The sequence below is a fragment of the Megascapheus bottae genome, chromosome 30 (assembly GCF_031878675.1).
Source record: "Megascapheus bottae isolate mThoBot1 chromosome 30, mThoBot2.hap1, whole genome shotgun sequence".
NCBI lineage: Eukaryota > Metazoa > Chordata > Mammalia > Rodentia > Geomyidae > Megascapheus > Megascapheus bottae.
Window position 1 is genome coordinate 12,670,726 of NC_143538.1, and position 24,514 is coordinate 12,695,239.

The window sequence follows — 24,514 nt, forward strand, 5'->3', positions numbered from 1 at the left end:
GATGCCGTGGCGTGCGCTCGCGCTCTCTCTCTCTCTCTCTCTCTCTCTCTCTCTCTCTCTCTCTCTCTCTCTTTCTCTCTCTCTTTCTCTCTCTTTCTCTCTGGATGCAAATGCATCCGGTTTCTGATGGCAGGTTGTAGTGGGAAAAGTTGGAAAGACACTGGTCGCAGGCAGGTAGGATGGTCCCAGGCCTCAGAAGGCCAAAACAGGAGGGGTGGCGAGTTCTAGGCCAGCCGGGGCCACGTAACAAGGCAGTGTTTCAGAGAAATCGGGGTTGGGAGGTGGCGAGCGCGTGCCGGGCACGAGTGCTGCCCTGGGGTCCGGCCCTAGCATTATGGCCTCTCACCCCCCCAAAGACCGAAAGGTCCAGGGGTCACAGTGGTGTTCCCGTCTTGAGGACATCTTGATCCAAGATGTCCCCGCTGCCTGGCCTGACCCTTCAGCTCAGGAGAGAGCGGCCCAGGCAGAGCCGGGGAAGCCGAGGCCCCTCCCCGCAGCGGTCAGGGGTGGCAGGGGTCCTCTGTGCCTCACCTGGCCCCACAGGGTCCCTCTTGAGAAGCCCAGTCCTGGGGGTGCAGGGACCCCTCTCCATGGCTTCTCCGTGAGGGGCCGGGCGGGGAGGGGGGGCAGGGAGGGGATTCTCAGGCAAAGCGGCACAACTCTGCTTGCTTCTTTTTTTTGTTCCCCTCCTTCCAAAAGTTGAATCCAGGGCAAGAACGGAAACGGCTGAGTTTACTTTTACAAATTCAGAGACTCCTCGTGAGCGGCCCGGTGTGGGAACGCACGCGTGAGTGTGCACGTGGACGTGTGCTTTGGTAGGCAGCAAAGAGCAGGCAACAGCATGGGAGGGGGTCCAGGAACAAACCAAGAAACAAATCCCCTTGGGTCTGGCAGCCTGGACGCTGGCCAGGCTGCTGTGTGCCTTTGGGCAGCACGTTACCCTCTCTGAGCTTTTCCCCATCACGGGGGCCGCTGTGAGAACTCCAGAGAAGGAGCCGGCTCGCCCTAGGCCTGCACCGCACTCTTAACTCTTAACTCCGCAGCTGTGAGGCAGGCGCCAGGCCTCTCCAGCTCCTGCTGTGGAAAGTTACCGCATCAGCAGGTGTGGCCATGTGATCGGGAAGCCAAAGAAGGTTGCTGTTTGGGACTGGGTTGCCATGGTGACTCCTCTGTTGGGGGTGGGGCAGTGTCAGCATCTCCTCTCCATGTGGCTCCCAGCCAGGAGTGGGAGAGAAACCGAGTTACACTGGGCAGAGGGCTGGACTCTGAGTCTTGGGAACTGGGCATGGCTGGGGGGTGGCAGAGGGGAACAGCTCTGCTTCTCTGTGCCTCGGTTTTCTTGTCTGTGACTGCATGGATGGGCGGGTGGGTGGGTGGATGGAGGATGGATGGGTGGATGGATAGATAGATGAGTGGATAGATGGATGGATGGATGGATGATTGATGGATGCAAAATGGGTAGATGGATGATGGATGGATGGATAGGTGAGTGGATAGATGGGTAGATGGGTGGATGATGGATGGATGGATGATGGGTGGATGATGGGTGGATGGGTGGATGATGGATGGATGGGTGGGTGGGTGGATGATGGGTGGATGGATGGATGGATGGGTGGATGATGGGTGGATGGACGGACCATTGCATTCCAAATCATTTTCTTCTCTTAACTGGAAAGGCCAGTCTTCCTTCCCTCACTCCACTAGGGAATTCTAGGTGTTCCTTGAGTGCTGGTCTAGGCTTCGTTCTGGGATGCAGCGCCCTCTGGAGGTCATTGAGGGTATAGCCATTGTGCTGGAGTGGGAAGGAGTGGAGAGGGGGTCCCTGGGGGACCAGGCCTCCCCTCAACCTGGCCTGTGGACTCGAGGTGGCACCCTCTGAGGAAGACTCTGTAAATAGCACCCTCAAGGAGGTGGGCGGGACCCCTGGAGCTAAGCGAGGAAGCACAGCCAGCAGTCAGTCAATGATGGGCGACCAAGCCCCCACCCCTGCCCTCCTCAGCATCACAGTGGCTTTCAGATGGCACAGCTGCTTAAGGGGCAGGGCTAGGATTTGAACTCACAGCAGGCAGATATGAAAATCCCTGGTTCCCTGCCTCCCCAATGTGGTGTGCTCTGGGAGAGCAGGGCTGCCCAGTCTTGTCTCATTGAAGCACAAGTATCCAGGGCCTCGGAAGACCCTGGGCCATCCTGTCAGGTTGTGGCCCAGAGTCTGCCTCAGCTCGAGGTCGGGTCCTGGGCCCTGGAGAGAGTAACAGGGTGAGATCTGAGCCTCCGAATGGCTCTCACACTGTTACTGGGAAAATCCTGTTTCAAGGAAGGAAGGAAGAAGGAAGGAAGAAGAGCAAAGGAGGAAGGGAAGAGGGGAAAGGGAAGGAAGGAAAAGAGGAAAGAAAGGAGGAGGAAGGAAAGAAGGAAGAAGAGACTTCATTCCATGGCAGAAGAGTCCGTGGCCGCCCCTGGCTCGCCCATACCTAACCAGGGTCAGGCTCAATAACCAGTGTTCTAGTAAATCCACTCCTTAAGAAGGGAGAAGGTAATCACAATATCATCGCCCCACTAGCAGGGGGCTGGCTTGGAACCTCGATCCTCAGATCTCAGCTTCCCGAGTGGCTAGGATGATAGGCGTGTGCCACCGCGCCCGGCCCCGGGATGAGGCCGGCAGGCCAGGGCACCATCACAGGCAGCATCTGCCCGTCTGTGGCCGGGCACGGCGGGTCCCGGGTGGCCAGCAGAGGGGCAGGAGGGGGACTGGAGCCTGAGGGCTTCCCTAGCATGGGCTGTGGAGCACGTGTGTACACGTGTGTACACATACGTGCACTCGCTCACACCCAGCCTCCTCACAAGCCTCTCTAAGACAAGTTCCTCCTCCCATTCCCCCCGCCCCGCCTGCCGCATCCCCTCCCCGTACCTCGCTTAGCTTCCCGGGGAGAAAGACGGCCCTGTCCGCTCAGGACCGGGGCTGGCAGCCAGTCTCCCCTCGTATAAAAGCCTCAGTGAGTCCACAGACGCTTGGAACGCAGACAGAATGGAATTTCTCCCTATTTTCTTTACAGCTGAGAAAACACACACAAACACAAGAGCATATTTATGGCCATATTTCGATCGCGAAGTTTGTCTTCCGAAAAAGAAGAAATAAAATTTTCATTTCTCTGCCCACGCTTACTAATGCCCTCCTCTCCCCCCCCCCACCACAACCCTCCCGCACCCCCTCTTCACTCCCTCCCATTTCCTGGTCCAGGCCAAGGAGGAGGGAAAAAAAAAATAACCAGAGTCGGCCCTAGCCCTACAGAGACCCACTGCACCCTCAGACAATGTCCGGCCTGTTCTGGGAGGGAGAGGAGAGGAGAAGCGGCTTCCCCGCGAGGGTGTGCTAGGATATAAACACGGTCTGTGTTTGCCTCCAGCCCTGAGGCCCGAGGAGGAGACGTCCAGGCGGCCTGGCTGTCCCTCCTGAAGAAGCACCCGCCTCCCCCCAGCCCCTCCCACTACCCTCTGCAGCACTGAACCAGGAAAACGACCCCACAAAAGGCAAGGGGCTCCTTCTGGGAAGGGCGAGCTCGCGTGTGACGCCCCCAGGATCCCCACACAGAGGGGCGCTTCGTGTGTGAGTGGGGAAGAGGTCACAGTCCCCAGGAAAGGGGCTCGGGGTCCTGTTCCTGCCTGCCTCCCCTCCCCAGCCCCCCTCCCCCGGAGTCCCCAAGGTCCTTCCAGGTACAGGCCCCCCAACAATGGTGGCTGGGCCGCCAGCGCCACTTGGTGAGCCGTGGGCCGGCTGCCCCCTCCCCTGCCCTGGGGGCCAGGCTGAGGCCTCTCCACGCACGCATGACCGCTGCCCAGGCTGGGGGCTCGTGAACTTGGGGTCCCGGGGCTGTCACAGATCTGTGGGGGGGTGGTGACACCGGCCCTGTGGGTGACAAGAAGGAAGCCATGTTTGGGTCTGCGTGGGGCTGTGGGAACTCGAGACTCCCAGCTCTCCAGGTGCTCACAGAGGTGGCGGGCCTGAGACTGCGGAGCACGGCCCGCTGCCCCTCCCCGTCCCCTCCCCGTCCCCTCCCCGTCCCCTCCCCCACCCACCATGAGTGATGGGTCACCAACTGACCCAGGCTCCCGTCATGCCCTCACCCTGTGGCTTACGGAAAGGTGATCATGAGCGTGTGAGGGACAGACAGACACAGGAGAGACAGAAAGAGGCAGAGACGGGGTGGGAAGGAGAGAAGAGAGAGCTTGTGAGAGTCGAGTGTTTACGTCACCTAGAAAAACCCTGTGGGCACACTGTGGCCGGTGGGGACAGGTCTGGGGAGGGAAGGGCCCGCTGCAGCCCCCCCCCCCCGCCTGCCGTGGGCACAGACGCCCACAAATCCTGCTGGAGAAGCTGTCAGCGTGTGCAGCGGGCTGGGGCGCCTCCCCGGGCCTCCGCCTGCAGCTCATGCTTCCTGCTGTCTTCCAGGTGAACCATGGCTGCGTTACTCTTGGTTCTCGTGACTCTGCAGGCCCTCTCGACAGCCAGGGCAGAGGAGATGTCAGGTGAGGATCACCATCAGAGTGCTGGGTTCTGAGTACTGGGTACTGAACTTAGTGCTGCTGTGTACAGAGACACGACACACACACACACACACACACACACACACACATACACACTTTTCCTGGAGGGCATTCCAGCTCTCAGCTGCCTCCTCTCCCGCCTGCCACCCAGACCACCTCACGCTGCCCTGGGGAAAATGCAGAGAAACAAGAGGAGAAGACAGAAAAATTGAGAGGGAAATGGCAGAGGGAGGGAGAGGGAAGCTGGGACTGATCCATGGCCGGTGTTGGATGGACTTCTTTGTTGTCAGTTATGGGGCTTGAACTCAAGGCCTGGGTGGTCCCTGAGCTCTTTTGCTCTAGACTAGCTCCCTACCAGTTGAGCACAACATCACTTCCAGTTTTCTGGCGGCTCATGGGAGATAAGAGTCTCACAGCCTTTTCTGCCTGGGCAGTCCTCTTTCTCTCCTCACTTCCCCCTCCTCCCTCCCTCCTCCCTCCCTCCTCTCTCTCTTTCCCCTCTCTCTGTGTCTCTCGCTCTCTGCCACCCTGTGTCTCTCGGTGTCCTTCTTTCTCTCCGTGTGTTCTGAGGTTTGAACTCGGGGTGCTTCGCCTGCTGGCTCGTTGTTCAGCGAGGGTCTCAGGTTTGCACATGCACCTGCAGTCTTGGCTTTCAGTGAGGCTGACTTTGGACTGTGATCCTCCAGTTTCTGTCACCCAGATGGGCTGGGAAGACAGACGTGCCTCACCACCCGGAGGCAGAGGTGCAGAGCGCCCCGTGGGGGTGGTGGGGGATGGGTGGTGAGGAACACGGCTCCCCAGACCATTCCCGCCCCTGGCCTCTCCGGGGAGCAAGCTTCTAGAAGGATCCTCGGGGAGGCAGGGTGAGCGGCCCTGGGCCCTGACGGTTGCGCCCCTCCCTCCGCAGACCGCGAGGCCTCCTCGCTGAGCGTCAGCATCCCGCAGCCATCGCCTCTGCGTGTCCTCCTGGGGACCTCCCTCACCATCCCCTGCTACTTCCTCGACCCCGCCCACCCCGTGACCACAGCCCCGTCCACCGCGCCCCTGGCCCCCAGAATCAAGTGGAGCCGCGTGTCCAGGGAGAAGGAGGTGGTGCTGCTGGTGGCCACGGAGGGGCAGGTGCGCGTCCACAGCGCCTTCCGGGACAAGGTCTCCCTGCCCAACTACCCCGCCGTCCCCAGCGACGCCACCCTGGAGATCCAGAGCCTGCGCTCCAACGACTCGGGCGTCTACCGCTGCGAGGTGATGCACGGCATCGAGGACAGCGAGGCCACGCTGGAGGTCGTGGTCAAAGGTGAGGGGTCAGGGGTCAGACAGATGCAGGCAGCAGCCTGGTCCCTGCCAGTCCCCGCGGGGTCCTGGCCTCTGCCGGGCACCTGCGCCTGACCCGGCTTCTTTATCCGCCCGGCCGGCAGGCATCGTGTTCCACTACCGGGCCATCTCCACGCGGTACACCCTGGACTTCGACCGGGCGCAGCGGGCCTGCCTGCAAAACAGCGCCGTCATCGCCACGGCGGAGCAGCTGCAGGCGGCCTACGAGGACGGCTTCCACCAGTGCGACGCCGGCTGGCTGGCTGACCAGACCGTCAGGTGAGCCGAGGCCCGGGGCCTGGGAGAGTCTTCAACTCGCACGCACTGGCACCATCAGACCGCAGTGATGCCGTACACACGCTCGTGTGCACACGCACGCACACACAGGCAGTACAGCATCTGCCACATGCAGCCGAGGAGACTTAGTAACACTGAGCAGAGGCCAACATCCATAAAACGGCCCACAGGTCAAGTCCAGTTTGAATCACGTTTTATTAGCGCACAGCCACCTTGGTTTGCATGCCCTGGAGTAACAGAGTGGTTGTCACTTGGACCCAGTGGCCCACGATCGTTTCGTGACTATCTGGCCCCAATGGAGCCAGCGTGGTACTAGTGCTCAGTCCCAGGGCTGCCATTAAGGCACGAATTACCCTGAACCCAGAGATGGGTGCCAGACCCTCCCCGCCTCCTGGCGTCACTCCCCACTTTGGGCTCCTGACAGGTACCCCATCCACACACCCCGGGAAGGTTGCTACGGAGACAAGGATGAATTCCCCGGTGTGAGGACCTACGGCATCCGAGACACCAACGAGACCTACGATGTGTACTGCTTCGCAGAGGAGATGGAGGGTGAGGAGTCCTGCCAGGCCGGCCTCGGCCATAGCTGGGTGTGGTGGTGCTGTCTTCAACCCCAGCTAAGGGGGAGACGGAAGCAGGTGGCGATGGGGGAAAACCCTGCCTGGAAAACGAAACAAGAGCCAAAGGGCTGAGGGAGTCGCTTGGATAGTAGAGAGCTTGCTTAGCATGCCCGAGGAGGCTGGGGTTTGGTCCCCAGGAGATTGGTTCTGCGAGGGCCGAACCCAGCTCGCTGGATTGCCCCCTCCTGGTGGGATCAGGTACAGCAAGTGTCCAGGCCAGGATGGTCTGAGCCCCCCCACCCCGGGGGATTTTCACCAGGGTCCCCCATTCCCTCTCTGCTCTTGGTCCAGTGGCTCACGCCTGTCATCCCAGCTACTCAGGTGGCTGAGATCTGAGGATCACAGTTCAAAGCCAGCCCGGGCAGGAAAGCCCACGAGACTCTTATTTCCAAAATGCGGGAAGTCATGCCATGGTTCAAAGGTGGTAGAGCTCTGGTCTTGAGCTAAAGAAGCTCAAGGAGGTCACACGGGCCCTGAGTTCAAGCCTCTGGACCAGCACACACAGAAAATAATATGTTGTTGTCATCCTGCCCCCAAATCCAGATAGGGGGTAGATCACAGGAAATGAGGGGCAAGTTGTGTGATTCAGATACGTGGATCGGGGCCCTGGGCGGTCAGCCAGCCCCGGACCCTGGGGGAGGTGGACAGGGCAGGGGAGGAGGGGACCCTCACCCCGCCAACTGTGTCGTCCCCAGGCGAGGTCTTCTATGCAACGTCCCCGGAGAAGTTCACCTTCCAGGAGGCGGCCAGCGAGTGCCGCCGGCTGGGCGCCCGGCTGGCCACCACCGGCCAGCTCTACCTGGCCTGGCAGGGCGGCATGGACATGTGCAGTGCAGGCTGGCTGGCAGACCGCAGCGTGCGCTACCCCATCTCCAAAGCCCGGCCCAACTGCGGAGGCAATCTCCTAGGCGTGCGGACTGTCTACCTGCACGCCAACCAGACCGGCTACCCCGACCCCTTGTCCCGCTACGACGCCATCTGCTACACAGGTGAGGAAGGGCGGAGGGCTGGGGTCTGCAGCCCGTGTTTTCTCAGTGTGTAGCTCTGCCCCATCACCGTCTCGCTTGCCTCATCGACTGGGAGATGGAGAGGCTGCGGGGGGGGGGGGGGGCGGGAAACTACAGGAGGGAAATGCTGCCTGCCCTTTGTAATGGAAAAGGTGGGCCGGGAGTGTGGCCTAGTGGTAGGGTGCTTGCCTAGCATGCACGAAGACCTGGGTTCAATTCCTTGATACCCCACATACATAGCAAAAAGCTGGGAGTGGTGCTGAGGCTCAAGTGGTAGAGCGCTAGCCTTGAGGAAAAACCCAAGGACAGTGCTCAGGCTCTGAGTTCAAGGCCCAGGACTGGCAAAAAAAAAAAAAAGGCAAGAGTCCATCTTCACACACAAGCTGGGTGTGGTGGCAGACACCTGTGGTCCCAGCTACACAAAAGGCTGAGGGAGGAGAATGGAAGTCACAGACCAGCTGTAGACAAAATCAAGACCCTAGCTGGAAAAATCAAAACACTAAACAAAGACCCGGGGACATGGCTGAAGAGATAGAGTACTTACCGTGCCTGGTTTTGAGTTCAAACCCCAGTGTGGCAAATAATAGCACTCATAACAGAAAGCCAGAGCATTAGTGAAAGAAGAAGAAGTTGAACAAGAACCTCATGTTGACAAGTGAAGACTTCATTTGGTGGCGATGGCTGCCGTCCTGGTGTCGAGGCTTGATCTCAGGGGCCTGGGTGCCGTCCCTTCGCGCTCTCCCTCAAGGCTGGTGTTCAACCACTCCAGCCGCAGCCCCACTCCTGGGCTTGGGGCGGTTCGTTGGCCCTAGGAGCCTCCTGCGACAGCCAATCCCAGGCTGCCAGGCTAAGGCTTGATCCCGCCCCCTGCCCCAGGTGAAGACTTCACGGATATCCCCGAAAACTTCTTCCACGTGGGCGGCGAGGAGGAGATCACAGTGCAGACAGTGACCTGGCCGGACCTGGAGCTGCCCCTGCCCGGAAATGCCACAGCGGGGGAGGCACGGGGCAACGTGATCCTCACAGCCAGGCCCTTCTTTGACGTCCCCCCCACCGCCCCAGAGCCCCAGGCCCCCTTCCCGCTGACCCCTGAGGCCACCAGGCCCTGGGGCCTTCCGGAAGAATCCCCGGGGGGGCTGGGCCCCGCCACAGCCTTCACCAGTGACGATCTTGTGGTGCAGGTGACCTCCAGCCCAGGCAGGGCGGGGCTCCCGGGCCAGCCCGGTCCCTTCAGGGGTAAGTCCAGCTCTGGGCAGTGTGTGGTGGGGGTGGGGGACACCAAGTCAAGAGAAGACTGGTATTTGGTGACACGGGGGAAACGACAGGAATTTCAAAGTTCAGGATCCACCAATGCAGTCCAATTGCAAACAGCCAAACCCACCTATTTGTTTGTGGCTGACTTAGGCCAACGGGAGCCAAGCCCCGTCGATGGAGCAGGTCTCCTACCGCCTGCAAGGCTCCCCTGGACTCCTGGCAGAGCATTTGGGGGGGGGGCTGAAGCCCGAGGACCTTGAATCACCAGTCCCACAGCAGGACTCTGTCTTAACAATAAAGCTTGGTGTAGACCCCTTCCAGAAAGTTCCTCCTGCCCCATGGCTGCGTTCCATGGGTTCTGTCATGTCTGAAAACCTGGGGTGTCACATACTAGAGTCCAGCTGCTCCCCAAACTCCAGCCTGTGGCCAGGAAGGGCCTTCGGGCGAGGCCGCTCCCTCTGGGGGACTTTGGGGTGCTCTCACTGGCCCCCACCATCCCACCCCCCCCTCGCCGAGTGCTCACAGGCCTGCCGGGAGGAATCCTGTCTGTCTCAGTGGCAGGGAGGGGACTCAGGCGTAGAATGGCCCCACCTCTCCATCTCCCTCTCCACCCAGGGGTTGTGTTCCACTACCGTCCGGGGTCCACCCGCTACTCGCTGACCTTCGAGGAGGCCCATCGGGCCTGCCTGCGAGCGGGGGCCGTCATGGCCTCCCCAGAACAGCTGCAGGCGGCCTATGAGGCGGGCTACGAGCAGTGCGACGCAGGCTGGCTGCAGGACCAGACGGTCAGGTGAGTGGTGTACCCCGCCTTCTATCATGTACGATCGTAAACATCACAGCTCCCCGAGATCCCGGCCCCCAGGACAGCCCTCATGCCTCTGTGCCACTGCTGTCTCCCCTCTGCTGGTGCAGGTACCCCATTGTAAGCCCACGGACCCCATGTGTGGGTGACAAGGACAGCAGCCCAGGGGTCAGGACCTACGGCGTGCGGCCATCATCAGAAACCTATGACGTGTACTGCTACGTCGCCGAGCTGCAGGGTACGGATGCCTCTTCTCCCCTGCCGGGCTCTGCGTGGGCCAGGGCCTCAGAGGGGAGACAGGAGGAAAGGGGGGGCTCCCACCCACCCCCATGCACCCCCTCCTTCCGTCCAAGCCCCTCTCCCCGTGGGACCCCCATAGTGCAGGGGATACTGGCTCCTTCCTTTAACAAGCAGCGAGGCCTGTGGGTAAATCCATCTGTTCACTGTAAAGGCCTTCCTCTCCCTAACCCCCAGAGGCCCGACTCTGCCCTGGGCCAGCCCACAGGGGCTGGGGGACAGGTCCAGGCGGAGAAGGACTAGGGGTGTGTAGAGAATCCAGGAAGAAGCGAAGGGGCAGGGACTAGGACTCTGCGGCCCTGTGGTGCTGGTGACACTGCCTTTTTTTTTTTTAATTTTTTATTTTTTGGCAAGGATTGCCCGAGCCCTAGAAAAATCTAGAGGCCCAGTCTAGTACTAATCAAAGCCTTTGAACCACCTATTTCACAGGGTCCCAGGAGATCTTAGGGGTGTGGCCTGATGGGCGTGGCTGAGTGGAGATGGGGGCCTATAGGAGTGGAGGTGGAGGTGGGTGGGGCCACAGGGCCCGGTGGGGGCGGAGCCTCGGTGGCATGGCCCCACCCCTGGGCCAGCATGGCAGCACTGGGGCAGGGAGGTGTCCTGGAGGGTCACAGGCCTGCCTCTGTCCCCAGGGGAGGTATTTTTTGTCACTCGTCTGGAGCAGTTCACCTTCCAAGAAGCCGTGGCCTTCTGTGAGTCCCAGAACGCCACCCTGGCCTCCACGGGGCAGCTGTATGCCGCCTGGGGCCGCGGCCTGGACAGGTGCTACGCGGGCTGGCTGGCAGATGGCAGCCTGCGCTACCCCATCGTCACCCCGAGGCCCTCCTGCGGCGGGGACAAGCCGGGCGTGAGGACTGTCTACCTCTACCCCAACCAGACCGGCCTGCCCGACCCACTGTCCAGGCACCACGCCTTCTGCTTCCGAGGTATGGGCTTCTTCCCCCGGGGAGACCCCTCAACCTGGGGACACCTCCTCCAGGCTGCCACCCAGCAGCAAGGACACAGACATCCCACTGGGTCCTGCAGCGGCCTCACCAACCCCCCCCCCTTTCAGGTGTCTCAGCAGTGCCCTCTCCAGAAGAGGAAGAGGGTGGCACAGCCACACCACCCGCAGACGTAGAGGACTGGGTAGTCACCCAGGCGAGGCCGGACATGGCTGCTGTCCCGGGGGTGGACATTCCCGTAGCCCCCAGCACCACCAGTGAGCCTGAAAACCAGACTGCAGGGGAGCCAGCCACACCCCCCCCACCAGGTGGGTCCAGACCCTGCAGACAGGGAAGGGAGCCCCCTGGAACTGACTCTCCCCTCCCTCCTGCCTCCTTCCCTCCTCCCCTCCTCCCTCCTCTTTCCTCTCCCATCCTCCCCTCCTCTCTTCTTCCCCTTTCTTTTTTCAGCCCCTCCTTCCTCTTCCCGCTTCCCCTCTCTTCATTCTTCCTCTTCTTCCTTTCCTCCTTCCTTCCTTTTCTTTCTCCCTTCTTTCCCTCTTCCTCTTTCCTCCTCTCACTCCCAGCCTTCTCTCTTCCCCTCACTCCTTCCATCCCTCCTTCCTTACTGCCTTTCTTCTCTCCCTCTGTCCCTTCCCTCTTTCATCCCTGCTCTCTTCCTTCCTTCCCTCCCTCCTTCCTCTCCCCTTTCCTCCTGCCCTCTCTCCCTCCAAGGAATTCCATTCCAACACATGCTCACCTTGCTTCCTGTTTCCCTCCAGGGGTTCCTACCACATGGCCTCCTAGTAGCCCAGAATCTGAGGCAGCCACTGAAGGAGCCATGGAAGGACCTTCAGCCACGGCCGCTGTGCCTGTGGAGCCCTCCGTCTCGGAACCACCAGCAGAGCCATCCACACCTCCACTCCACGGCACAGAGCTGCCTCTGTCGGGCTCTGGGGAGGCGTCTGGGGCCCCTGACTTCACAGGCAGTGGAGAAGGCTGGGGACGCCCTGACTCCGGTGGCCAGCCCTCAGGGGGCAGTGGACTGCCCTCGGGTGACCTAGACCTCCATGGTTCCCCCTCCGGAGAGGAAGACGGGGTGGTGAGGTCCAGCAGGCCTCAGGTCGGCCGGCTGCCCTCTGCAGGGGAGGGCCTAGACGGCTCCGCCTCTGGATTCAGGGACCTCAGTGGGCAGCCTTCTGGAGATGTTCTAGAAACTTCTGCCTCTGGGGTAGAGGACATCAGAGAACATCCCACTGGAGGAGAAGATCTCGAAACTTCTGCCTCTGGAGTAGACCTCAGTGGACTTCCTTCTGGAAAGGAAGGTCTGGAAACTTCTGCCTCTGGAGTAGAGGACTTCAGTGTACTTCCTACTGAGAGAGGAGATCTGGAAACTTCTGCCTCTGGGGTAGACCTCAGTGGACTTCCTTCTGGAAGGGAAGATCTGGAAACTTCTGCCTCTGGAGAAGAGGACTTCAGTGTACTTCCTACTGAGAGAGGAGATCTGGAAACTTCTGCCTCTGGGGTAGACCTCAGTGGACTTCCTTCTGGAAGAGAAGGCCTAGAAACTTCTGCCTCTGGAGTAGAGGACTTCAGTGTACTTCCTACTGAGAGAGGAGATCTGGAAACTTCTGCCTCTGGGGTAGACCTCAGTGGACTTCCTTCTGGAAGAGAAGGCCTAGAAACTTCTGCCTCTGGAGTAGAGGACTTCAGTGTACTTCCTACTGAGAGAGGAGATCTGGAAACTTCTACCTCTGGAGTAGACCTCAGTGGACTTCCTTCTGGAAGAGAAGGCCTGGAAACTTCTACTTCTGGAGTAGAAGATCTCAGTGGACTTTCCTCTGGAAGAGAAGGTCTGGAAACTTCTACCTCTGGAGTAGAAGACCTCAGTGGACTTTCCTCTGGAAGGGAAGGTCTGGAAACTTCTGCCTCTGGAATAGAAGACCTCAGCGGATTTTCTTCTGGAAGGGAGGGTCTAGAAACATCCACTTCTGGAGTAGAGGATGTCAGTGTGCTTCCTACTGGAGGAGAAGGTCTAGAAACATCCACTTCTGGAGTGGAGGACCTCGGTGGGCTGCCTTCTGGAGAAGAGGATGTGGTAGGCTCTGCTTCTGGGGCCCTGGACTTGGGCCGGCTACCTCCGGGAATTCCAGAAGTGAGCGGTCTCCCCTCTGGATCCAGTGGCGAGTATTCCGGAGTGGACACTGGGAGTGGCTCTGGCCTGCCCGACTTCAGTGGCCTCCCATCTGGGCTTCCAACGGTCTCCCTTGTGGATGCTACGTTGGTGGAAGTGGTGACAACCACCACAGCCAGTGAGCTGGAAGGAAGGGGCACTGTCAGCTTCAGTGGGCTGCCCGTTGATGAGCTGGAGGCTAGTGGACTTGGTTCAGGAGTTGAACTCAGTGGCCATGCATCTGGCTCTCCTGACCTCAGCGGGGCGGCATCTGGACTCTTCGATACTAGTGGACAGCCATCTGAGTTTCCTGGCCTGAGTGGAGAGGCATCCGGAACTTCTGAAACCAGTGGGCAGCCGTCAGGATTTCTTTATGGTAGCGGGGAAGCGTCTGGAGTGACAGAGCCCAGCGGCCTCTCCTCTGGACAGCCAGACGTGCATGGAGAGATTTCTGGGGTTCTTTCTGGTAGTGGTCAATCATCTGGCATAACAGACCTGAGTGGGGAATTCTCTGGGGCTCTTGATCTCAGTGGGCAACCCTCTGGGGTGCCAGGATCCAGAGAGATCGCCCCCCAAGTTCCTGAGCTGGCCTCCGGGGCCGTGAGTGGCAGTGGTGAATCATCTGGCATTGTGCTTGTGGACACCAGTGTGGTGGAAGTAACCCCCACTCCGTCTCGAGAGCAAGAAGGCCTGGGGTCTGTGGATCTCAGTGGCTTCCCCTCTGGGGAGTCAGACCTGTCCGGCACCTCTGGGATGCTGGATGTCAGTGGACATTCTTCTGGAACATTTGATTCCAGTGGGCTTCCATCACAGACTCCAGAATTCAGTGGCTTTCCGAGTGGGGTGGCCGAGGTCAGTGGCGAGTCTTCGGGAGCGGAGGCTGGGAGCAGCCCGTCTTCAGGGGCATCTGAGGGCAGCGGGCTTGAGCCGGGCATCCCCACCATCTCTCTAGTGGATGGAACTTGGGTGGAATCTAGAACCCAGGCCCCCACAGCCCAGGAAGCCGGAGAAGGGCCTTCTGCCACATGGGAGCTCAGCGGGGCGTATTCAGGAGAACATTCTGCGTCTGTGGACCTCAGTGGGCTGCAGTCGGGGCAGGAAGCCAGCGGCGAGCCACCAAGCCCTCCCGACTTCAGCGGGGACTTTTCCAGCCCCGTGGACCTCAGTGGTGAATCTTCCGCCAGCACAAGCGCCAGTGGGGACACCACCGCAGTCCCAGACCTCACCTGGACCACTGCAGAGCTGGTGGAGAGCATCACCCAACCGATGGCTCCCCAGGAGCTTGGCCAAGAATCCCCTGTGTCACACATGCCCCAGGTCTCTGAGGCCAGCGGGGAGGTCCTGGCATCCGGGGACTCAAGTGGAGCCACGCCAGACTTCTCCGGGGCCGGAGCAGAAGCCTCGGTGGCCCCTGAAGCCAGCAGCGGGTCATCTGCCTACCCTGAGCCTGGAGTGACCCCTGAAGCCAGCGGCGGGTCATCTGCCTACCCTGAGCCTGGAGTGACCCCTGAGGCCAGCGGCCGGTCATCTGCCTACCCTGAGCCTGGAGTGACCCCTGAGGCCAGCGGCGAATCTCCAGAGTCCACCACCTCAGCCTTCTCAGAAGCTGAGCTGGCCAGTGGCTCAGGCCTGGGTGCCAGTGTCAGCCCTTTGGCCTTTCAGGAAGGGTCCAGGGAGGAAACGGCCAGCCCAGAAGTAAATATAGAGGCCACCACCAGCTACGACGTGGACGCGGAGGCACCCGTTGCTGTCTCAGCTTCTGGAGACCTGTCTGGTCACAGCTCGGGACTGCACAGGGCCATCACTGCTAGCAGTCCAGTGTCTGAGCAGCAGACAGAGGGCCTGGCAGAGGCACATCCAGAAACCGAGCCCTTGAGCCCCTGGCAATCAGGAGAAGAGACCCAAACCTCCAACACAGCCACTGCTCCAACAGACGCCTCCAGCCCCACTTCTCCACGGGGGTCCGGGGACGCAGAGTGGACCCATGAAGGTATTGCTGGGGATACTTGTCCTTTAAATGGTGCTTGTAGTTTGGAGACACTATAGCTTTAAAGTCCTGTGCACAAACCAGGCATGACGGCTCAATCCTGTAATCCCAGCTACTTGGGAGACAGAGGTGGTAAGGAAGGGGGAGAAGCCACAGGAAATATGGGGCAGGCGCGTGTTGCTAGAGCGTCGAGTCCACAGAAAGGTTTAGGAGGAAAAAGCAAAACAAAGCAAAAGAAAACCTCAGGTTGAATCCTTAGGCAAGTTAGTACTTCGTTTTCTACGGAGGCATTGAGCGTTATGTAAGTCAATGGCAAAAGGTGCCTGACTTTTGAAGGTTAAACTCGAAGGAGATGTTGAATTTGGGGGAGAATGTGGGAATCTCCGAGGGGCTCCTTGCTAACTCTCCCGGCTGGAGCAGAGCCTCCATTCACATGTGAATCGTAGGGCAGACTTGGCTTGATAAAAAAGGTCCCTCTTGAGCATGAAGCCAATTTGCTGAGCTCACAAAAGCCAAAGCAAGGGCCAGAAGTTTGGCCTAGTGGTAGAGTGCTTACCTAGCATGCACAAAGTCCTGAGTTCAATTCCTTGGTACCACATTTGTAGAAAAGCTGGAAATGGTGCTGTGGCTCAAGTGGTAGAGTGCTAGCCTTGAGAAAACCTAAGGATAGTGCTCTGGTCCCCAATTCAAGCTCCAGGCAGGACTGGCAAAAAGAAAAAGAAAAAAAGCTAAAGCCAGGCATTGGTGGCTCTCACATTATAATTTAGCTACTCAGGAGGCTGAGATCTGAGGGTCACAGTTCAAAGCCAGACTGGTCAGGAGTGGACCTGTGGGTCAAAGAAGTAGAACACTAGCCTTGAAAAAAAAAATGTCAGGGTTAGTCCTCAGGCCCTGAGTTCAAGCCCCACAGCCAAACCACAAAATTAAATAAATAAAGCTAGATTTCCAGGGAGCCAGGAAAAGGAGCGGAGCATTGGAACTGTGTTCAACTAACCAGGCCCCCATGGCTGCGGAGGTCATTGGTTCTCAGCTTTAAGCCCTCGTGATTCTGTGGAGCTGATTCTGTAGCCTTTGGGTTGAAGGCTTTTTCATCTCTGTTCGCAGCGCACAGCTTCACAGGTTGATCACGAGTCACTTGAAGAATAACGTATGCATTCTTGTTTTTCTGAATGGTGAATCCCTTGCTTGGGTCATCAATCTTTGGCATTTTCTTGGAAGCCAAGAAAGTCTTGCTTTCTTAGAGGTCCTGGGCTATAATCTAAGCAAAGCCTGAACAAGATGTCCTTGATTAGAGAGGGAGTAAGGGAAGGTCGGGGAGTTGAGGTCTCCCATTTAGGCCCGAGCGTGCCTGTGTGCGTTGTCTCCTCGTCTCTGTCCTACACTGGGGAATCCTGGTTTGTTTTTTTCCTCTCCTCAGGGAGAGGTGTCATTGCAGGATCTGGTTTGGGATCAAACCATCCTTTCCCTTCCAGCTTCTGTTGTAGGAAGAGGAATTGGGAAAATCCCAGCTCAGGAATGATGGGTGAGCCCTGTAGGGGGCTGGAATAGAAGTGGTAATGAGGTGCTAAGAGTTCACAACTCCGTGTCTTTCTTTCTCTCCATATAAGGTCTCACATCCCGACTCTCTGCTCCATCTCTTCTGATGGGTCCGCCACATGCCACATGAGTAAATCCCCACACTTGTTTCCCTGCCTGAGAATGGGGTAACGGTGCCAGTGTCCTCTCTGTGTGGGGATCAGTGCACCCTCCATGCCAATATTGACCCCCAGTTTCCCTTCTTCCCTGGTGAAGGCTGCCACTTCCCTGCGTTCTTTTCCACCTCTACCTGCTGTCCTCTTGTCTGGGATGCCCTCCTCCTGTTGCTGCTGACAGAAGGACGTATACCCCAGTTCCTTCCCAAGCTGAGAGATGTCCCAATGTCCTTCAGACAAAGAGGGAGGGAGTCAGGGCCACCAGAGGAAGAGACGAGGTTTTATGGGACTGAGTGGCAATGGAGGCAGCCCCCCCACCCTATCTGTACTGTTATGGCATCCACACGCCCCTGGCAGAACACACGCAGGCCTCATGCACTCTGGGGCAGGTGAGGTGCCATCTCCCACCTTTCCGGTCCCTCTCCCATGGGTCAACCAGCGGCCCCAGAGGCGCTGTCTGGCTCTTCTCCCCAGAGGCTGCCCACCCCCTGCTCTGTACAACTGCTTTAGCACATTGGCTTCTTCCCCCGGCCCAGCGCTTCCCAGCTCCCCTAATGGCGCCAATCGACACAAGAGAACAGGACGGCCGCCCTCCGCTTCTGCCTTGCCCACTGGCCTGACCTGTTATTGCTGCTGCTGTTGCTGCTGCTGGTCCTGGTGCAGGCTGGGAATCCAAGTGCACGCTGGGCTTTCCATCCGTAGCCCCTCACCTCAGGGGTTGACTTGGAAATGGCTGTGCACAGGGAACTCTCCGTTTCTAACCCCAAGAAAGGCAGCACAGGACTTGGGGTGAGAGAAGGCCGAGGAAGAAGGAAGAGGAGGAGGAGAGCTTCGCGAGCCAGAGCAAACCCAACTCTGACCGGGAAGTAGTCTCTACCCACCCAAGCTTGAGGACCCAGTGGGACATTCTCTCCCCGGAGCACCAAATTCCAGAACTGAAGTGGACTCAGAAGTTCCGTTCCCCACCGGGGACATAGCTGCTGGGCAGGCCTGTGCAGAGCCACAACACAGCACGGGCTGTGGAAGAACACCAGGGCTTGGCAGCGTAACGTACCAGAAGCCAGGAGACCCCACTCACTGCAGAATCTCTGCGCCACCGGTCCCTCCAGCAAAGGGAGATGCGCCTACGTTTCATCATACGCTCGGGAAAAGGAACCCAACCAAAACCCAGCAGGGAGAGGCCTCCCAGGCTTCCGGCGTCTCAGAAAGGTACAAGAAAACCCGATTGGGAGAGTCTGTTCTCACTTCAGCTAATTAAAACGCTGAAGCAGAGGCCGGTGGTTTGCCAACTGGAGTCCCACGAAGAAATCCAGATCGAAAGAACACATTGGCATGGGAAGAACAGAAGAGAGGAGACTTCTGAAGATGAGGCGGGTGGCATCGGCCTGCATCCCAGGCTGGTACCGCTGGGTACACAAGTCTAGTAAGCCTCACACCAGCACCCCAGGTGCTATTTTCCCACGGATCTGAACGCTGAGGACCCTGCCCCGTCGTGACCACCCCCATCCTCGCCCATCCTCCCTGGGCCCAGTGTCCCCAGCCAGTCAAGACGCCACAGCTTCCTGATATAGATAATCCCGGAGAAGGTGCCCGATGCGCGTTCTCACAAAAGGCAGCCTCTGATTCTGGAACTTACCAGCTCTCTTCCAGACTTGGCTCCAAGACTTCACACTTGGCCAATCAAGCATCACATCTGAAGTAACTCACGCCTGACATCCTAGCTGCTGCTCAGGAGGCTGAGATCTGAGGATCGCGGTTCAAAGCCAGTCCAGGCAGGCACAATCTGTGACTCTTATCAACAAGGAACCACCACCAAACCAGAAGTGGCGCTGTGGTTCCAGACGGTAGAGCACTAGACTTGAGCAAAAGAGCTTAAGGACAACACCCAGGACCCAGGTTCAAGCCCCAGGACCACCACCACCAACAAAGAAATCACATCTGGATTCCAAGATGGCAGTGGTGGCACAACAGCAGCAGCAGCGGCGGCCCACAGGAAAATCAGCCTGTCCCCTCCCAGGCCCTGGAGAGAGCGGACTGGCCATCCCTAAGGCATCTGCCACGCTGGCCGGTGAGGCTCAAGCTGCCCCGGGAAGCTAACGGTGGCCCTTGGTTTCTTGCAGACATTGATGAGTGCCTGTCAAGCCCTTGTGTAAATGGAGCCACCTGCGTGGATGCCAGCACCTCTTTCACATGCTTATGCCTTCCCAGCTACGGAGGGGACCGGTGTGAGATCGGTACGGCTGCAGCTTGGCTTCAGCTAATGTCACTAACACGTGCACCCCTACCTCGCCCCCTCCCCGCCCTCCCCTTCTCAACACAGGCACTAGGCAGGCCCTGGCTGGGCCCTCAGGTCCATCTTGCCAGCCAATCCAGGGGCCACTGTGTGAAGTCTGCCCCTACAGAGCCCCACTCTTCAGCCTTCTCCTCCCCATCACCCTTCCTCCTAGACACTGGCTGACTACAGGGGAGACGCACAGACTCGGCTGCCTCTGAGCGGTGGGGCTCTGGGAATCTCTAAAATACTAACCTCCTCCAGGACTCGCTGGTGCCACCGCCAGGCCGGGCACACCCGGGTCACTCCGGGCACAGCTGGTTCTGCGTGTCTGAATTAAGCTCTGTTCTTCTCAGGAGCGCAGCCTGCCCTCCATGGGGCTTGACTGGCTTTTGTGGCTTTTCTGTGGTCCTAGCAGCATGGCACCCCTCATCCCAGGGCCATCTTCCCCCTTCTCCTGGGGAAGGGGCTATGTATGCCCTCCTCTTGCCATGGCAGGGCCTGCTACGCATCACCTTCCCTCCACATCACCCTGCCACGCCGGCTGAGCTGTGTAGAGCCAGGCAGACGTGTCTTGTGGCTCGGTCCGGAGCCCTCTCTGAGCCCCTGGCATTGTTGCCACGACAACGACTTGCCGGGCTTCACCAGCAGTTCAAAGGGCAGGGTGGGGGAGAAACTTTCCAGTGTTGGCAACTGTGGCCCCCCATACAACTCCAGCATGCCGGAGCTCAAAGCCCTGTTCAGTGAACTGTCCAATTGGACTCTCAGAAACTTCCAGAAAGCCCAGCTGAGATTCCTGGGAAGGCTAAGCTCCCTTGAGGCCTGGGGAAGGTGGGGAGGTACAAAGCACACATCTCTTAGGCACCGCCCAGGTTACAGGCTGATGAAAAGTCTTCAGGATTCTAGAAGAAAAGGCCTAGACTCCCCCCACACACACACATCTTGCAGCCTGCCACCCCCGACTTCACCTCGAGAACCCCTGTGACTCGTGTCCAGAGTTCTCAGCTGGGCTGGGAATGGCTACCAGGACCTTGCTCCCACAGTGCCAAAGCATTTGCTGTAGAGGGGGAGAGATCTGGAGTAATCTGGGAAGATCTGGAATGTCCAGGCTCTCGGGGAGTCCCTGGGACAGAGGTACAACCTGCACAGGCTCTGTAGCCCCGCGGAGCAGAGAGACATTGTGTTACCTCCACCCAGGTGGCCCCGGGCGCCCAGCACAGCATGGCTGCACCTTCATCCTGCTCCCCTGCACCGCGCCACAGTTCCCTCCCGAGGCTCCAGCTCCCTACAAGCCTGTCTCTGTCCCCAGTCCCTCCACCCCGGTAGCTGGCCTCTGAGGCTCGGTCTCTGTCTCCTCTCCTCCTGGCCTAGCCACACGTCTACCCTCAGGGAACTGAGATCTGACCATCAGTGGGGGCTGAGGTTGCCATACACCGCCTCTCCCTGAACCCCAGAGCGCATTGCCCGGAGGCTCAAGGGGAGAGGGGGCCTTGGAATTCCCTCTGTCCAGCGCTGGGCTGGCCAGTGTCAACCATGGAAGTCCTGACTTTTATCACCTGCCAGTTCCCATGGTATAAACCCTCCCATGGCCAGGCGGGGCGAGGGAAAGGAGCGCAGCGTTAGCAGGCCATGCTCGTGAAGGAGCTGCCCCCAGCATGCACCCTTCCCCAGGGTCTGCCAGGATTCAGGACGCAGAGGTCATCCCAAAGTCAGAGGCCCCTGCCCTCATCCAGTCTGTCAATCTGAGGACAGAAGCGCTCTGCTCCTGCGCAGGGTCCCAGCTCCAGCTTGGAGCTCCCAGCCTTGTGTCCTCAAGGGTCTGTGGGCAGATTTCATTCCTGGCCCCGCTCAGTCTGCCGTGGACAGCTGCTCTCCTCTGAGACCCCCACAACCGCTGAGCGACGTTCTGCCCCAAGTCTCAATACTTCCCTCCAGGCCTGCGGGGCTCTGCCAGCCTCCAGAGCAGGCATGCCCACGACGGCAGGAAACTACATCTGGTCATTTCCTAGACACGTACAGAACATGCAAGCTGCCAAAACAGGCCTCCAGCCAGGAGCCGGCAGCTTGCGCCTGTCTCCTGGTTACTCGGGAGGCTGAGATCTAAGGATTGTAGTTCAACCTGGGCAAGAAAGTCCAGGAGACTCTTACCAGTTAACCACCAAAACAGCCAGAAGTAGAGCCATGGCTCAAGTGGTAGAGTGCCAGCTTGGAGCACACAAAAATTTCAGGGAAGGCCCCCAGACCCTTATCCAAGCACCAGAATAAGCACCCAAAACAACAAAGCTCTCTGCTTACCTGGCCCTGGATTCTAAAGCATGGCATTTACAGTGGGCTGAGAAACGGTGCCACAAAGCAGGCAGGGACCCCTGCCCCGATCCGAGCCCCTGCCCTGTGTTGCAGACCAGGAGGTATGTGAGGAGGGCTGGACCAAGTTCCAAGGTCACTGTTACCGCCACTTCCCGGACCGAGAGACCTGGGTGGACGCGGAGAGGCGGTGTCGCGAGCTGCAGTCCCATCTGAGCAGCATTCTCACGCAAGAGGAGCAGGAGTTCGTCAACAGTGAGTGTGGCAGGGCTCCGGGCTCTGAAGAAGGGGGGCCACTGTGTGGACAAAAAAGGCTTCGCGTGTCAGGACTCAGCTGACTGCAGCCAGGTGCAGGGGCCACTGAGGAGCTCAGGCAGGAAAGGCCGTGAGACTCTTATCTCTAACAAACCACTCAGATAAAGCTGGAAGTGGTGCTGTGGCTCAAGGGGGAGAGCGCTCGCCCTGAGTTCAAGCCCCAAGACCGGTTTGAACCTAGAAAGGCCGCAGGGTTAGGGCACTGGTACGGCGAGCTCATCCCCACACCTGAGGTCCCAAAGAGAAGCTAGAATCTCTAGGGCCAGGAGCGTGGCTTCACCCTGACCTGTATGACCTTCCTGCTGACCTGGGAGTCCACCACCTCCATCCCCTCGGCTTCCATCCCCAAGGGTCCAACACTGAATCCCCCCTGGCCTTCCCTCTGCAGAGAACGCTCAAGACTACCAGTGGGTTGGCCTGAATGACAGGACCATCGAAGGCGACTTCCGCTGGTCAGATGGACACCCCCTGGTGAGTTCAGCTGTGGCTCAAGGGAGTGGGGTGAGGACACCCCCTTTCCCCAGCCACACACACTCAGACCAGGCAAAGCACTCACTGAGCCCGGCGGCTGCCGGAGGGAGAGGAGGAAATGGGGCTTGGCTCCGTCCTGCCTCTGTGACTAGCGCAGGGCATCTCCCAGGCTGTCCACGAAGGAGACAGACACAAAGTGGCAGGGATAGTGGGTGCCTGGAGGGTTGCTTCTTGCCAGAAATCCTGGCTCCCCCAGACCACAGAGGTCTGCAGACAGGTTTCCCTCTGAAGCGGGGGGGGGGGGGAGACATACCCGGCCCTCCCTCACCCCTTCTCCTTTTCCCTCAGCAATTCGAGAAGTGGCGACCTAACCAGCCGGACAACTTCTTTGCTACGGGCGAAGACTGCGTGGTGATGATCTGGCATGAGGGAGGAGAATGGAATGACGTCCCCTGCAATTACCACCTGCCCTTCACATGCAAGAAGGGCACAGGTGAGCGGGCCGGGGGACCCCAACCTCCAATCTGAAGGAGGCCAGCAGGGGAGAGCCCGCGTCCTTCAGCACCCAGGAATCAGACAGGAGCCTCCTGAGTAGCCAGGACGAGCCACCCTGCCCGGCTCATCTCCAGACTCGGCACTGCTCCTGTCCCCCGCCAACAAGGCCCAGCAGAGCTCCTTGCCCCGGGGCTCAGCCATTCGCTGCCCACCTGGGCAATCACAGATGCCACCTCTCTGTTGCTATCTGCCCCCACAGTGGCCTGTGGAGAGCCCCCCGTGGTGGAGCACGCCAGGACCCTGGGGCAGAAGAGGGACCGGTACGAGATCAACTCCTTGATGCGGTACCAGTGCACGGAGGGCTTCGTCCAGCGCCACGTGCCCACCATCCGGTGCCAGCCCAGCGGGCACTGGGAGGAGCCGCGGGTCACCTGCACGGACCGTGAGTATTGCCCCCGGGCTTGGATGCCATCCCCAGGGACAGCAGTGGTGGCCTGCACACCCAGGGGCGTCCTGGGCCAGCCCGATGGGAGCCAGGGGTCATCCTAAGTCCCCAGTCTCCCGCCCCTTGGCCAAGCAAGTTCAAAGTTCAAATCCAGCAGGGGAGGGCACCGAGGGTGGGGAGAGCCTAGGCCGAGCCCCCCAACTTTACCCCAATTTCCTCACTTCCCCTCATCCCAGCCACCACCTACAAGAGCAAACGGCAGAAGAGGAGCTGGCGGCAAAGCCGACCCAGCATGGCACACTGAGAGAAGCTTCCAGAACGTTGTACCCAGGATGCTGAGGCCAGGGGGGGCCCTGCCCAGGTGGTGTCCTCTCTCTGTCGCTTCTTGTCTTATAAGGAATCCCATTAAAGAAGGAAACATGAAATCTGACATTGTGTATGCCCCGCCCCCAGGCCCCCCCAAACTGCATCTGATTTGCCTCCCCACCAAAAGCCAAAGCCAAGCAAATTCACTGTCACCCAGAGACTGAGTGGAGAGAAATACTTCTATCCATCCATCCATCCATCCATCCGTCCACTGTGCCTTTCAAGGACCAGGACAGGGAGAGAGGGGAGAAGGGAGGGGTTAAGTTAAATAAAGATTATTATTTTTTTTGGTTGTTTCCAGACTTGACCCAAGCCCAGCTGGGTTGGTCTTGCTTTGCCCCCCCACGGGAGAGCAGGGAGGAACTGACCAGCTCAGACTCCACGGGACCCCAGTTGAATGTACGAGACAAAAGGAACCAGAGGGGCTTCACACCTGTCATGGGCCAGGCCTGGGAGGGCAGTGGCGGCCATCCAGGCCCCTAATGCAGCTCCTGTCACCTCTGGAGGGGTCACCTCCCTCCCTCTCTTGGCAGGGCTGGTTAAGGCCACTCCCTCCCCAGGGGAGGTTGCCATCCCCTCCCCTCCCCCTCCCCCGGGACGGTGCAGGCGCCAGTGTTCCGTGCACCTATTTATATTTTTGGAAAACTAAAGATTATGATAATTATAAATAATAAAGACATTGGAGGAGATCGCTCTTTTTCCTTTTTTTTTTTTTTTTTAAGGGAAAGGACACCGTGGCCTGGGGCCTCCTGAAGGGGTCTGGGGGTGGTGGAGACATGATTTGGTCAGGGATTCTGTGGGGAGGGAGACTCCATAAGCTCTGCCGTGCTTGACTCGCGCTAGAGCCTCTGTGGGATGGGGTCCGCCTGAGCCCGCATGTCTGTGTGCAGTGTGTGTGGACACGCCTGTCCGTGCCTGGGTGTGCCGTCCACCTGTGTAGCC

At 59.1% G+C, this 24,514-nt stretch overlaps 1 protein-coding gene across 1 annotated transcript; it reads left to right on the plus strand.

Moving 5' to 3' along the window:
* The first annotated feature begins 4,454 nt into the window (after positions 1-4,454).
* On the plus strand, positions 4,455-24,085 carry Acan (aggrecan). Its single transcript, XM_090321701.1, has 18 exons — positions 4,455-4,524; positions 5,450-5,836; positions 5,958-6,132; positions 6,575-6,702; positions 7,466-7,759; positions 8,654-9,013; positions 9,647-9,821; positions 9,944-10,071; positions 10,763-11,056; positions 11,185-11,382; positions 11,836-14,726; positions 14,808-15,216; positions 19,025-19,138; positions 21,577-21,735; positions 22,184-22,266; positions 22,615-22,759; positions 23,021-23,203; positions 23,443-24,085. The coding sequence occupies exons 1-18, from the start codon at positions 4,455-4,457 to the stop codon at positions 23,508-23,510; spliced, it is 6,261 nt and encodes a 2,086-aa protein (XP_090177827.1). The 3' UTR covers positions 23,511-24,085.
* Positions 24,086-24,514: the final 429 nt, after the last annotated feature.